This window comes from Simochromis diagramma, unplaced genomic scaffold (assembly GCF_900408965.1).
Source record: "Simochromis diagramma unplaced genomic scaffold, fSimDia1.1 OVJJ01000596.1, whole genome shotgun sequence".
In the NCBI taxonomy this organism is placed as follows: Eukaryota; Metazoa; Chordata; class Actinopteri; order Cichliformes; family Cichlidae; genus Simochromis; species Simochromis diagramma.
In genome coordinates, this window is record NW_024387245.1 from 2,568,059 (window position 1) to 2,583,074 (window position 15,016).

General features: G+C 38.9%; 2 protein-coding genes across 2 annotated transcripts in view; one reads left to right on the forward strand and one right to left on the reverse strand.

Moving 5' to 3' along the window:
• The first annotated feature begins 74 nt into the window (after positions 1–74).
• Positions 75–3,493, forward strand: pno1 (partner of NOB1 homolog). Its single transcript, XM_040001002.1, has 7 exons — positions 75–374; positions 1,135–1,281; positions 1,393–1,476; positions 1,803–1,863; positions 2,003–2,120; positions 2,630–2,700; positions 3,183–3,493. Exons 1-7 carry the CDS (start codon positions 177–179, stop codon positions 3,248–3,250), a joined length of 747 nt encoding a protein of 248 aa, XP_039856936.1. The 5' UTR covers positions 75–176; the 3' UTR covers positions 3,251–3,493.
• A 115-nt stretch (positions 3,494–3,608) lies between these two features.
• Positions 3,609–15,016, reverse strand: part of ppp3r1a (protein phosphatase 3, regulatory subunit B, alpha a) — a 29,210-nt gene continuing 17,802 nt past the window's right edge. The window contains exons 3-6 of the mRNA XM_040001003.1: positions 9,357–9,533; positions 8,125–8,184; positions 7,540–7,724; positions 3,609–6,001 (exon numbers count right to left, since the gene is read on the reverse strand). Of these exons, the coding sequence (XP_039856937.1) occupies positions 5,954–6,001; positions 7,540–7,724; positions 8,125–8,184; positions 9,357–9,533 (470 nt within the window). The 3' untranslated portion in view covers positions 3,609–5,953. The remainder of the gene's footprint in view (positions 6,002–7,539; positions 7,725–8,124; positions 8,185–9,356; positions 9,534–15,016) is intronic.

The following is a 15,016-nucleotide window of genomic DNA, read 5'->3' on the forward strand; positions in this document are numbered from 1 at the left end:
CAACTAGAGACATCATAGATAGTTATAATAAAATAATTTTGTTACCTCTCAATCTACAGGCGTCGTTGATGTGGCTGTTTGGGTCCTTTTCGTCCCACGAGGACATACTCACGCGTCTACGTTCACAGTCTGCTTAGGTTTCTACTCAAAGTCTGATTTTAAAAACTTTTTTCGAGATGGACACCGACAAAAACCCAGTCCCGGACTCTGTAGTACCCATTGAGAACAAAGATGACGCCGATTCTTTCACAAAGGTTAAGTCAAAAAAGTCTCAGAAGCGAAAACGTGAACAAGATGGAGCGAGCATGGACACAGAGGAGCCCGTGGCAAGCAAACGACCGCAATTTCCGCCTATTTCAGGAGACAAATTACGGGTAACTACACCACGTGTATATATAGACTCTGTGTATTCTCTCGGTTTTGTCAAATAAATACCAATAACTGTACATTTAATGTTATTTGTCATGTTTACAAAGTAGCTTCCCCGACCAAACCATTAACTATTATGCGCACGCGCGGTGTAGTCATGTGAATACACTAAATAAAGCTGCTGTTGTGGTAGTGTGGGTGCCCAAGTAGAATATTCAAATACACAACAAATACTGTGTTTAGGTCGTGACTGATATTATAATACTTATGATTTCACAGTACTCTGACTGTTTAAAGCACTGGCTACTAAAGCAAAAATACAGTTAGGAAAACAAAACGCATAAATTACTCGTGGTTAATATCAGTCCAGTACTCGGAGGATTAATTAGAAACTTTGAAATTAAGAGTGCATATGAATGTTTCAGTAATTAAATGCACTGTCAGACACAATAGAAACCCGGGGTTGCTGTTTATATGTACTCAGCAATCTCTCTTTCTCCTTCTGTTGTGGATTAGTGGTTTCTGTTATGATGACATTTTTTTCACTGTTTCCTGATGATTTAAAGATCAGACAGTTAAGTGGAAAAAAAGAATCACCACATTAAACAATCGTAAACATGTTACATTAGTTGCAGCATTGCTTTGAGTTCGGGTTACAAAGCAAAGGTGTTTTCTGATAAATCCTAACCAAATGTCATAGAATAGTTTTGCTAACATTACACTGTATGATCAGAAATGTTCTTTGTATTTGTTTGTTTTTTTAAGGGATCAGATGAAACCCGCAAAATCCCAGTTCCAGCTCACAGATACACACCGCTGAAAGATAACTGGCTGAAGATTTTCACTCCCATTGTAGAGAACCTACAACTTCAAGTTAGATTCAACCTCAAAACAAGGAATGTTGAAATCAAGGTAAGTTTCTCCTGTTCATGTAGACTTCGGTGATTTGGTGAGCCTATTTATTACAATGCTTATATACAGTATTTCATCTCTGATATGACTAATATGCCTTCTTTCTTTCAGACATGTAAAGAAACACAGGACATCACCTCACTCCAAAGAGCAGCTGATTTTGTTAAAGCATTTGTTCTTGGATTTCAGGTTGAAGTAAGTACATGAGTTTTCTGCATGTTTTAATTCTGCCTCACTGCTTTTGTACTGAATGTGTATTTGTCAAGCCAAAAGTCAAGTTTTGGCACAGTGGTAGAGACACTTGACTGACACTTACTTCAGCTCAGTGTAGTTAAATAATCTACTGTTAATACAATAAAAGTTTCCTCCCTGTCAGTAGCCTCCATAAAGTGACTTGTAGTTGTTTTTGCTTTGTCTAAATGTGTAAATTATCTTTAGAAGCTGTCACAGTATTTTATTGTTAATTTTGAGCCTCGCTGGATTGTCACTCGTGATGTAACATTCACACTCTCTCCCCTCAGGATGCTCTGGCTCTCATTAGATTAGATGAGCTCTTCCTTGAAAGCTTTGATGTCACAGACGGTGAGTTTCCACCTCCGTAGCACTTGTGGCTGCTGTTAGAGTCGTCATAATTTCTTACCAGTTCTCTTTCCCTGCTGCATGAAGAATACAATGTTCAACCTCTCGAGATCCATTTAATTGTTCTCCCATGTTTTGGCAGTGAAACCTCTGAAGGGAGACCACTTATCCAGAGCTATTGGAAGAATAGCAGGGAAGGGAGGAAAAACCAAATTCACCATTGAAAATGTCACAAAGACTCGCATTGTGCTTGCAGACACGTGAGTAAATCCACTATTTTGATATGCTACAGTAAAATTACTAATTAATTTTTCACATCATTCGCTTCTTAATCCCTCATTAATTTTCTTTAGCCACCTTTTTGAAGTTGATACGGTTTCACTTGAGCATTAATCAAACATTTAGATTGGGATTTTTTCTCTTGCATTGTTTTAGTCATGATAAGTATTGGAGTTCAATACAGATCTTGCAAAGAAACTCTGTAAAGAAGAGCTTTACTTCTTTGGGATTAAACTTAAAAAAATAAAATAAACTGGCCTGGTTTGGTTTGTTAATAAGTGCATAAACATACTATCATAATATATTACTTACTAACAGTTTTTCTCACACAAATGCTATTTTCCTCTTCACGCAGACATTTTTGTGGGTACTCTAAAGACAATATAAACAACCTTTCGCATACATCCATACCTGCAGTATGTTTTCTAGTTATGTGCCTTGTATTCATTGTTCATTGAAACTGCGAACACTCTGCTTTGTCTGTCTACAGAAAAGTTCACGTATTAGGATCTTTCCAGAATATCAAGATGGCCCGGACAGCGATATGCAACTTGATCTTAGGTAAGACGAGCATTGTTTTTATAGCACAGTATATCATGTGGTTGATGCTATTGAGGTGGTGCTTTATTGGATGAGCTGGTTGGACACTCTGCTGTCTCAAATACCGTTACTCCTGGAGAAGTACAAGTACTAATTTATTCACTTTGAGGTACTCATTTAAACATTGAAATTTAGATTATAAGACTCCCCTGTGAATCCTTCTTAACACTTAATGTTTTCTGTAAGGAGTGTAAAAATCTAATTTCTTACTTTTTTTTTTTTTATAAGCTGACAGTCAGCTTAAAGAAAAACCCTAAAACATTGAACAAACAGTTTAGCCAACTCCTGAACAAACCTATTTAACTGCTGTGCAGCCTTTTCCAGTGTTGAGAGCATCAGTCACCTGACAGCAAATCCATCGAATCTAGCACTAACCATATTTGGAATTGAACTCTTTGTATTAGTGCTGAGAAGTGACCTTTAAATCCCTTTTGCCCCTACAGGAAGTCCACCTTCAAAGGTCTATGGCAACATCAGAGTGGTGGCTAGCAGGACTGCAGAGAGATTCTAAACCTGAAGCCTGATTGGTTACCATATGTATTTCTCTTCCCCTATTGGCTGGTGGAATTCCCATGTGGGATCTGTGTTGAGTTGAGACCGTCACTGCCCTTTGGACTAATACCTCGGGTTCTTCTGTAATCTCGTGGTTTCTGAATCAGCTGGTATCAAATATGATTAATAAAATTATGATATGTGCATTAAGGGACTAGGGATATCTGAAAGTACGTGTTTGTGCAAATGTGTTAAAAAAAAACTAAACGAAGCATGTGTGTACTCTTCTTTCCTGGTGAATGAAGATACAAGTCTAGTCAGTCACATCTTGGTCAGGTTTAAAATAATAATAATAAAAAAAGGACAGTCAAATAGAATACTTTCAACATTTCAAAGTTTATTTAAATTTTATTTTTCATACAGTATCAAGTTTCCAACAGTCCCACAGCATAAGATGCAGCATGCAGAAAAAGGAAAAAAAAAGGTTCTCAAACTTAAATCTTCTCATATCCCCACACAAACTAAAAAGAACCCAAGTCCCTCAGAGAAAAGTAGCACTTACAAACTAAAGCGCGGTCTGAACTATACAGAGAACAGAGAGCCAGAACTGCATTTAACAAATACTTATATACAAAAGGAAAAAAAAAAACATCAAATTTTCCCCTTTAAGCTGAGTACAGTGTGTGGCAGTTTGAGACAGGATCAGATATGCAACTTTTACTGGAATCGAAGCATCTCGCTGACCCGGGTAAAATACAAAAAGTTACATGTAGTTCAGTTCAGTTGGATTACCTCTCATAATATGTGTACATTTACCAAAGTTTGGCAACATCCATATTGTATACCATTAAATTCTTAAATATATTAACATCACCATCCATGTGTAAACAAGAGGATTATTTCAAAAAATTGATCTACATGCACAACAAAAAATATACTTCCATGTCATGCAAGCACAGGGAGGCCCAAGCCGTGCAGAGCTTTGGGATAGGGGAAAAATAGAGCACTCCAGATGCACATCTCTTGACTGAAAACTGTTGTTCAAACCAGCAGTTGACCTCCAAAAGCAAAACCAAAGCTATCCCAATGCTGTTTGCAGTAGGAAGCATTTTCCCTAGAAAATAAAAATCTGGCTGAAGTTATGTTTTTTCTCCCTGTTAGTAGGTCAGAGGGTGAGAAAATGAATTGATTGTGACAGGAAAAAAAAGTGGGAGAAGAAGCCAACTTTTGAAATGTACACGTTCAAAGAAAAAAAAACAAAAAACTACAATTTACAGTCTACCCATTGCACACTCGTTATGCCAACATGTTAAGATTTTAAGTGTTTGTGTTGCGCTGAAGAAAACTGACCCATCCTGTGCTGTACTGAGACGTATTCAGAAGGGCTCATTGTTAAGCAGAGGCAAAGCCATCTCCACTTACGGTTAAATAAGCTGAGCACACTTTGATTACCTAATATACACATACTGGTTAACAAAAAAAAAAAAAACAAAACAAAAAAAAACACGCTGCCTGCAGATAAGTCTCTTAAATTGCTATGTCCTTGCACAAATTGTAATCTCACCATTATTCACTCTCAGTTCTAAGCCAAGTCCGTCCAGCCTCTGTTCCTAACATTAAAGTCTTGAAATACTAATGATTCCACCATCATTCATTAGTCAGTGTGAGTGCAGAGCTAATCTTTGCATTGGAGATTGTCTTAAAGATGCACACTGCTCTATGCAAAATGCTTCACAAGAGTAAACCATGTATCAGTTTGCAGCCACAAATTATTTTTCAAAAGACATTTTCTTGGCATTAATTTTTCTATCTATAATTTTATAACAGGAAACAACGATTATCTCCAACAATATAAACACATTCTTAAGTATAAATAAAACTACCACTCTTAATACAAAAAAAGAAAGGAAAATAAAACTGGAGTTGCTTTCCTAGGAGTGACTGGAAGCTTTACCGGTCTGCAAAACTGCATGCGTAAGCTAAAATGGAGAACAAAAAAAAAAAAATTATTTTGATTTGCTTCTAATATGACTCGTAGTCGAGCAGTTGGAAGCGTCACGAGCCCATTTGTCTGGCATGAATGACTGCTGTGATGATGGGTAATAACTTGGACTGGTTTTCTGGATATGTTCTGGTTGGCACTTCATACCCTACACTTTCTAGTTGTGCTGCAAGTCAAGTGTTAATACACTACACACTTCCCCTCACGAGACAACCATAGATATACTTGTATTTTTTTTCTTCTTTATAAAAAACAAGAACAAAAAATAAATATCAAAAATAACAATTAACAAAAAGAAAAAAAGAAAATGAAAGGATGAAATATGAACAAGCCAACCAGCCTCTTCACCGCATCCCCTTCCCCCCCCCTTCCTCCCCCCCTCATCCAAAACCGGAGATGCTCTTGCGAATGACAAATAGATGTCCTTCAGTCTCTTAAAGTGCTACGACCGGGTTATTGAGAGGATTTACAGTTCAATAACACTTCAAAGTTGGCTTCACGAGGCCTGTGTTTTGTTTTGTTTTTTCTCAAAAAGAAAAAGTGGCTTCACAGAGAGAGAGAAAGAGAGAGAAAAGAAAGAAAAAAAAGAGAGAAAGAGAGCGAATACTTCCATTGATTTACACAGAGAGCGTTTTGCCGGACGTCTTGAGCAGATCTTCAGAGATGGTGGAGAAAGCGAGAGTCGAGGACAAAGGGGGGGATTCAGCAAGCGGAGAGCGCTCACACATCCACCACCATCTTTTTGTGTATATCGAGGCCACCAACCACCTGGATGAAAGTGCGAAAGGAAGGAATAGAAAAGAAAATCTTTAATAGAGTGCTGTTAGCGCTGTGGAGGTAAGCATTAAAGTTCACATAGTTTAGTTTTCTTTCTAAAGTGCCAATTCACAACAACAGCACCCGAGCTTTATATTTATATGCAAAATTTATGAATAAATTTTGATATGTGCTACGTTCAACAGTAAAAAGCCAAAAGTATTAGAGAAGAAGCTAACAATCAATCATCTCTGATGAACAACATGTGGCAAGAGTGGAAAGGAAGAACTCCCTTTTACCAGGAAGAGACCTGCAACAGAATCCGTCTCAGGTTAAGGCACCCATGCCCAACCAAGACGGCCCCTTAAAAACATTTTGACCTGCACAATAGAAGAACACCAATGTTTGGTACTGCTATTTTTAAAAAGTTGTCATCTTTTTATTACTGCCATTAAAAGGTAACCTGTTATGACCTTATATACTGAGAAAACAACTCAGTGTATTTTTAACTGACTAAAAATAAACAACACACATGTTGGTTCAGAGGGTAAACAGATTACTGTACATTACCTGTGAATATACGGCCTTCACCTCATTGTAAAGTGATTTCATATTGGTAGCGTTTCATTCACCACATAACCATCAACAAGCATGTCAGTTTCACTATGAGTGACCGCATCAACTACAAGTTCTCGCTGTAACACTGCTGTGGAAATGCCGAAATGTAACAATGGGATCAACGGCATCCTGAGAAAATCTACTAAATTTATTCTCTTATTTTTACACACTTTCTCTTCCGTTGTTACTTTTACACAACAGTGTTGCTAATACTACAAAGCAAGAATAAAATCATGTCATGGAGCATTTTCCTTGAACCTTGAAGTGTTTGAGCTGCACTGCTTCGGTAAGAAAAAAAAAAAAAAACTGATCTAATACTCTCCTGCACCACTCTGAAAATACACTCCCACGAGGACAGAGCCATTTTAGTTCATGGCTCCAGAGATATAGCTGTCAAATGTGGGGCTCATGTCTGTCAGTTGGAAGTGGAGTCTTTCATTTTAGAATATGTCTCAGAGCAAAGCCATTTCCACTGGGGTCCGACAACAGACGAGTCGGTGTATCACACTTTTCAACAAGATGACACTAATTGTATTGCGAGAACTTCATTTGCGTCTGTGATCTTAAATTAGATAATTACAGCCACATACTTTCTAGTTAGTTTATGCATATCAGTACGACAGCAATGAGAATATTGATCTGGGTCAGCGCTTTTACAAACCAAATAACGCTCATCACTGCCAACCTTAAATTTGCTGGATGACACAGATCCTCCTACAAATGCCGTAAGTACACACCGGGCTATGTTTACAGCCCTTGACACCACATTTCAACAAGGAAGTGTGAAACTGAAACCCAATGCCGTTGAGCCTAAGCAAAAAGTGTTTGTGTTTCCAGAGTTTTCCGCCCCTTTGACATTTGCTTCCAACATACTAGGCTGCATCAGCACAAATGTCACCACCCCAAAATACCCCAGGAGGGCTTTGACTTACTGCACAGAACTCTTCAAAGGATATCCTGCCGTCTCCGTCCTTGTCTGCATTGATAATGGTCTTGTCCACGATCTGCTGGAGCTGCGTGTCCTTCAGGTTGTTGCCTACCATCATCTTCAGAACCTGGAAGAGCTCGCCATTGGAGATGTAGCCATCCTTGTCCATGTCATAGATCCTAAAAGCAACTGTGGTGCAGGGAGTGGCGTGGGGAGGGGAGGGAGCAGAAGCACAGGTAGTTGGAAGTCTAAACCAATCAGCCTTTATTATATATAGTCTTTAACTCTTCTTTAATATTTAAATGGTTGTTTTTTTTCCCTTTTTTTAAAAAAGAAAACTTGACTAGCTCATGAAAGGTGACCCAAAAGGTTAACACTGTGCACTACAAAGGACATACTACCCCAGGGGAATTTGTGTTGCAGCAGCAAGGTGACGTGAGACAAACAGAAGAGGGGAGTCACAGGGGACAAAGCCCCTGACTGGTTTTACTCCCAAAGCAACAAAACAAATGGATGTGCTTGAGGATAAGAAACTTGTTCTACTACCCATGGCTACATGTGACTTAAGCGAAGAAGCAGCTTTACTTACATCGAAGCTTCTGCTCTTTGTCCCCCTTAACGCTGAACTGTGAAACACCCTCGATAAACTCTGTGAGAAAAGAGAACAGAACAGCAATCAGTGCTGTAGGTTTACAGCTAAACCAGGCTTCCCACACAGTCCTGACTTCAACATGGCATTTTAGAAACATCTCGATTTTATGGAATTTGCTCTTTAAATAGTATATTAAGAAAAACTTACACAATACAGAAGCATAACAACATCAAGTTTATTATCAAAACACAGAAGAGCTCATTTATAGACAAAGACATACACTGTTCTGAACTGTTCATTTGTTAAACTTGAACTTTATGATGATAATTCTTTTCATTAACTCTCTCTCTATATATGTTTTTTTCTTTTTTTGTGGAAAGTGTTACTACTGTACAGAAGAATGTCCAGGTTGCAAAGTCCGCAGATATTGAACCTGGGCTATTTTTAAGCCTGCACTATGACTGAATTTCCAAGATAGTGGCACATTTGTAAACATGCAGACCAATAAAAGCAATCCTTATCTTTATGCAATAGGGGCAATTCCCCATCATGTGTGAATGACGTGTTCAGAATGTGGACTTTGTGCCCCATTGAAATGCAAATGACCTTAAAAGCAGGTGGCAGAATATTTTAATGGACTGGAAACAAAATAAAATAAATGGTTTTAGCATTGAAAACCAGCAACAGGTCTTATTAGTGGAACAGGATGCTGGATTCTACAAGACGGAGAGGAGCTGAATGAGCTTGTTGTTATTCAGTCTTGTTTTTTTTTTTTTTTTAGATGTGGCACATATTGTAGTATTTCTTCAAAGAAATACTACAATATGTGTGCCATATTTGCAGTGGTATTACTCTTAGTTATTGTACTGGCTGACCCAAGCTATGTACTGTAGGCTATTTCGCACATATCTTTAGGAAGCCTGGATGCTACTGCTTTACATAATGGTGAAATATGAATAGTCACTATCAAAAATGAATTTGCAGCACGTCTCCTCCTATGTTGTTGCTTTTTTTGGCTCACTGCACACCAGGCCTCCTGTAGCAGGCAGTATCTATTGATTCCATGTGTTTAGGTATGAGAGTAATACTTAAACCATGAGTAAACTAGAAGAATGAAAGCAAAGCAAACTTCCACTTAAGAACCAGGTTTGTTGCTGAAGTCACAAATGTGTAAAGAATTTTTTTTACTGTTAGTCAAATCCCCACAAGCAGACAGCTTTATTGCATACCTTTAAAGTCCACTTCTCCATTCCCATCTGTGTCGAATATGTCGATAACCCTTTGCACCAGTGGGTTCTGTTGCAGCTCTGGCAGCGACATGAACTCCTCCACGCTGAGTGAGCCAGAGTTATCTAGGTCGAGTTTCTTAAACCTCTTCCCTAGCCTCTTAATCTCATCAGCATCGACTGGACAAAAAGAAAAAGCAAGAGAAGACATGGGTGAGACGTTGTCTTTCAAGACATTTAGCTGATGGCATTTTCTATCTTGTTAGATAATGAAAATTATGAGCAAACAACCACAAGTGTGCACGTGTCAAGTGCCTGACAGGCCCAAGTTCTATACAAGAGCATGAGGGGGAAAAAACAGCTAAAAAGTGACAATGACAAATGCACAGTGTACTGTGCACCTGCAACAACATTAGCCCATGACTGAGCAAACAAAACCAAACAAAGAGCAATAAATCAAACACAAAAAAACACTAAGTCAGAGGATATTTATGCTACCAAATAAATATTATAAATCTCCGCATGAAATGTAGTCATAGATTTTGATGGTCACCACTTGTAACTAGGTCAAGGACACTACTTCTAGCCTGCAGAGGCCTGGACTACCTGCTACTAGCTGCAGACCCACAGTAAGCATGGTACAATTTGTTCTGCTCTTTTCTAGCCATACCTGAAATAGATGCAACTATAAAACAAAGCTCCATTTGGTAGCAAACCTAACATGAAGCAAACTGCTCCTGCTCTGAAAACACTGCTATGGATGTAGATGTTTTTTAAAAAATGAGTAAAAGGCAGAGAAATGAGAGCTGACAAGAAAGAGTGGAGGAGGGAGTAACAGAGGAGTTATCAGAAGAGCGACACAGAGACGAGTACATAAATATAACTTACAGCCTTTGTTGTCTACTTGTGCTTTTTTATCATAAGGGGTCTGGATCTTTTCTTCCCTTGCCATGAGAAATAGTCTCTACTCCCCGGCCAGTATACTGAGCAATGGTAGTAGTAATCCACAAGCAATCACAAATCCAGTTGTTAATTACTATATAAGCTCATTCACAGAGAGTCAGGTGATCATACTGGCCAACCACAAGCTACTACTACTTTACCCACTTTAATATGAGTGCTAAATGGCACAGGGTGTCTATTAAACTTCACAAACAGCTAACAGAAGGAAGAGTCACAATCAAGAGGTGTGACAAAGGTTATGAACTTATTCTAGTCACGATCAGGTTTAATTACCTCCACAAGGCCATCCAGTTTAGTTAAATGGCAAAGATAAGATCGACTTAGGAAGAACAAGCTTTGTGGTGGTAACTGTAAGGAGTTACAGTTGGAATTTCTTGTAATTCTTGATGTGAGCACAGTTAGTGAAATGCAAAAACCACTAAAGATACAACTGTCATCAGAAGAGTAAGAACCTGCATTCAAACTGACGCAATGTAGGGAACATACACATCTCATATTTTAGCTACGAAGCTCTAAATGCACATGTGAATGTCTGGATTCTTACAGGATGTTATCCCATTGTTCCGCTTTCTATTATACGATGCAAAGAGAGAGACGGAGAGAGACGGGTGTGGGTTGTGTTTTGGGTTTCAGAGCTCGAACACGCTGTGCTACATCAGCTCGATGACTAATCAGAGTGCGAGTGTGGTGGAGGAGTAGGGGAGGAATAAAGGAGTGAGAGAAAGACAGATTGAGAAAGTTGGAAAGGACATGACCACAGCAGCAGCCACTGCTGGTTGCAAGCAAAGCTTTACGTGAAGAAAAACAATACACTGTTGAAATCCACTTTATAAATATTCTTTATGGGTCCCTGCAGCATGTGTATCTCATCATCATGATAAATGAAAAAATTCATCCAGACCAGCACCGTGAGCCAATAAGTTTTGATTTAATGCTCCTCTATTGACCGTTAGTGATTCTGTGTTCTTTCTAATAATAAAGCACATGACAGTCACATGATCACAAATTGAATTTTTATAGCACCTTCAAGCCAATAAAATTCAAAGGGCACTGAGAGAACAGTAACAACATTGTGTATTGTAAATGACTCAACTACAGAACTCTGTTCATTGGTCCTTGGAAATAAAATATAAAAATCGCATGTCAAATTTCCCAGGAGACTAAAAATATGTACAAATCCATTCAAAGCACTTAGAATGTCTCCAAATAAAGGCCGTCTCCAAAGCACAGTGCAATATGCTTGCCATATGGTGTACTACAAAGCTGGAACAATAAGCAGATCAATTAATTAGTCAGTTGTGCCAATTAATCGTGAGCAATCTCATTACAGCTTTCAGCATCTTTACTATTACACTGTTAATAAACTATCCATGTGCTGTGTAAGTATGTGTACATTTAAATTAATGATGTCAAAGCCACTCTGATTTTCCCCTGTTTAACAAATCAAGACGTTAGTCTGCATCAAATATCCACGACATCTGAAAACCCAGATTTATTTCTAATGAGAGGTCAGCGGTTCACTTCACTTATATGTTCCCGATATGACAAATCTACACACAAGAACACATTCACAAGCTGATAAAGACCACAGGGTGTCTGTGTCTACCAGGCACGAGTTATCAGAGGCGAGCACACGGCTGTCCTGTGACACAAAACACTTCCTTATCAGCGGCCTCCTGTTTCCTGTGCCCAGCAGATGACACCATCTTAGCTCATAACCATTTAGCCCGTGAAGGGGTATCAATGCTACAGATAGGCACCATATTGTGTTAGTACGGTAAATCAAAGCCATGTTTGAGATAATCTGTCACACAGCCAGACAGGTCTTTTTTCAGCGTGTTAAATCTTAGTATAGATACTTCTGACACACATCCAATAGATCTTGAACACTCCACGTTCTCCAAATTAGATCAAAACCAATAGCAAAGAATAACTCCGGGCAGCCTTCTCTTTTAGTTCATCAGTAACAAATATCAGATTGCCAATTTTAGAGTTTAATGATGGGTGAAGTAGGGAGTGCTAAAGCTGCATGAAAATTTAAACACATCAATTAAAAAAATAAAATAATAATAATCGCACAAAAACAACACCAACTAGAAATGCTTTATTTTCTCTACAATAAAAGAACAGGTATGTTTACAGGTGCAGGCTGCAGCCTGACTGCTCATTAGTTTGTCATCTCTTGAAGTTCAGGGTCTGGCTGCTGGGCTGGGGTCAGAATTCACTCAGCTTTAACATCATACTGGGGTCTTATCTAGCTCAGTGTTAGCATTCTCTCTGCGTGCAAAGAGCCAAAGTTATGTGTACATAATGTACATAATGCAGCCGTTTCCATCCTGGATGAAGTTTGCACACCACTCTCTCATCCTTTTGTGCAATAAAAATAAACATAATGGCCATATCCACGCTGCAGACTCTGCCACTATTTTCCTCCTTTGGCACACAAACAGAAATCAGCTGACTACAGTGCAAGTGGAGGTGGAACCAATAAGCAGGATCGTTAGGCAATCAAACGAACAATTCCAAGAAATTGAACTACTGGGAATTGGCTCTTGTAGAGAACCGGTTCTCGATTCCCATTCCTATTCTTAACAGAAATCTTGTTAAACAATCTGCTTTTTAAAAGGGTCCACAGAATCAACTAGTTGTATTTGTAGTGGCACACTGTTCCAAAGGCTGGTGTCACACTGAAAGGCGCCTCCGGTCGTTAGTCATGTGCAAAGAAGAACTAAAACTTTGCAGCAACTGTGTGATGCAGTTGAATCTATGCCATTTAAGGCAGTTCTGAAGGCAAAAGGAGGACCTCAATAAAAAGAATAATAGAATAATAATTACTTGCCTCAGAATTCCATACTCAGCTTTGTAAGGACACAAGGAAAAACCGTTCACAAAACCGTAACTTCAAAGTAACTCCCTGTCTCTGTTTAAGTTCCGTTTTGTGCTACAAAGTCAGGTTAGTAGGATAAGCTGGATGCAGTTCTGATGAAAAAGTACTGTGACATTTACAACACATAAACTTTGGCGCAGCCGCTAAGCAGGGAACATCTTAACACTGGATCCAGATCCCTTGTTGCTGTCAGGACCTGCCGAGTGAGTAGGTCCATGTATTATTCATGGAAGCAAGGACATCGGCCTTCCTTTTCCAGTGTCACACCAACAAGCCCCATGTCTGCTAGATTCACACACAGAGGGGAACATTAAAAATGTAAAAACATATTGGTTCGACTTATCCAACATATGGGTCCATCTGCTATGGTCAAGTGGTAGATTCCTGAAATCATATGGGAGCTGGAGGTTTAGCAGCTGATGAACAAACAAACAAGGTTCGTCAATTTAACTATTCTTATCTCATGTTCTTACACAAACTCATTCTAGTATGATTAAAAGTGAGCGCAGTGAAGAAAGTTGAATTTCTGAGCTTTACAAACAGCCTCTCTCCATTACAGAAGCTAAAAACCTTAAAATGTGGCACAATGATGTGTACCAAATCTAGCTGCAAATGAGGCATAGTTTGCGTACGACAGCAACAACAACTGATTCCCAAAAAGGCTGGAACAAACTGTGACTGGCAGTGGTCACATCCAGCCTGAAATGACCACGCTGGATGGGAAAGCGTCCTAGGTGTGAGAGCCACCATGATAAGATGAAATGTTCTTGGATTTTATTTTATTTTATTTTTTTAAAATTGCAACAACACCTGTAATTACCATCAACGAGAAAAGTGAGAAGTAATGTTGCAGAATAAACGATTGAGATAAGATAATACACCATACATTTCCTGAATGGGTTGGCACATCTTACTCGATTTCACACAAAACAGGATGCTGTTGAGCGACTGGCTATTAAAGTGTGTGATAAAACCTTCAACCTTCACTTCTGCTATTCACTTGCCTTCTTCGCGACCTTTGGTTGTATAGGGGAAAGAAAGAGTCATGCATCTAAGCCCAACATCAGACCTGCATGTTAAAGCCTGTCTTTGGCAGCAGAGAAACACAACAAGGTGGGTGATGTTGCAAACTCGCATTCAAACACGTACATCTGCTGCTTGTTAGACTATGGATTAAGGTGTAGTGGAGCTACATGTTTGCTATGATGACAGTGTCTAGTAGATTACTTTATACATTAGTTCATATACAGCACACCTTTGACAACAAGATGATTTCACTATGGCATTTTTACACTTTACAGAAATTGATAGGGATGGTTTGAAAATGACACGTCTGTGCTTACCTTTGCATTTATTTCTAGCAGAATAATATACTGTTGGATGCATTTTCATGTAAAGGAAGTTTAACTGAAATATTATCAAAAATGTTTTCCTATGTAAAAAAAAAAAAGCTTTTCTGAGGTCTCCATAGTCACAGAGGATCCTCACACTGCTTTGCTAATGAGCATCTCTGAGGGAGACCCAATGTAACTGTGAGATGATTATGATAATCTCATATACTCCACCACACAGCACACAGCACACAACACACACACACTTACTTCCATAAACGCTGTATGCACCCTTAACTGTGTTACTAGGCAACTGGAACCCGTTAGCCCCCTAAAGTAGCCCACACACAGACACACAAACAGACACACACACACACACACACACGAATATTTAAATAATTGTTCGGGAGGTGTATGCATGAAAACACATGCATATGTAGATGTCATCAGCCTTTGAGGGCACACAGGAGGCTAACATACAT

Bases quoted from the DNA above. Each gene is read 5' to 3' on its own strand.
- pno1 (XM_040001002.1), top strand. From the start codon at position 177: ATGGACACCGACAAAAACCCAGTCCCGGACTCTGTAGTACCCATTGAG. The intron at 375-1,134 runs GTAACTACACCA...TGTTTTTTTAAG, and splicing joins TTTCAGGAGACAAATTACGG to GGATCAGATGAAACCCGCAA. The intron at 2,121-2,629 runs GTGAGTAAATCC...GTCTGTCTACAG, and splicing joins CGCATTGTGCTTGCAGACAC to AAAAGTTCACGTATTAGGAT.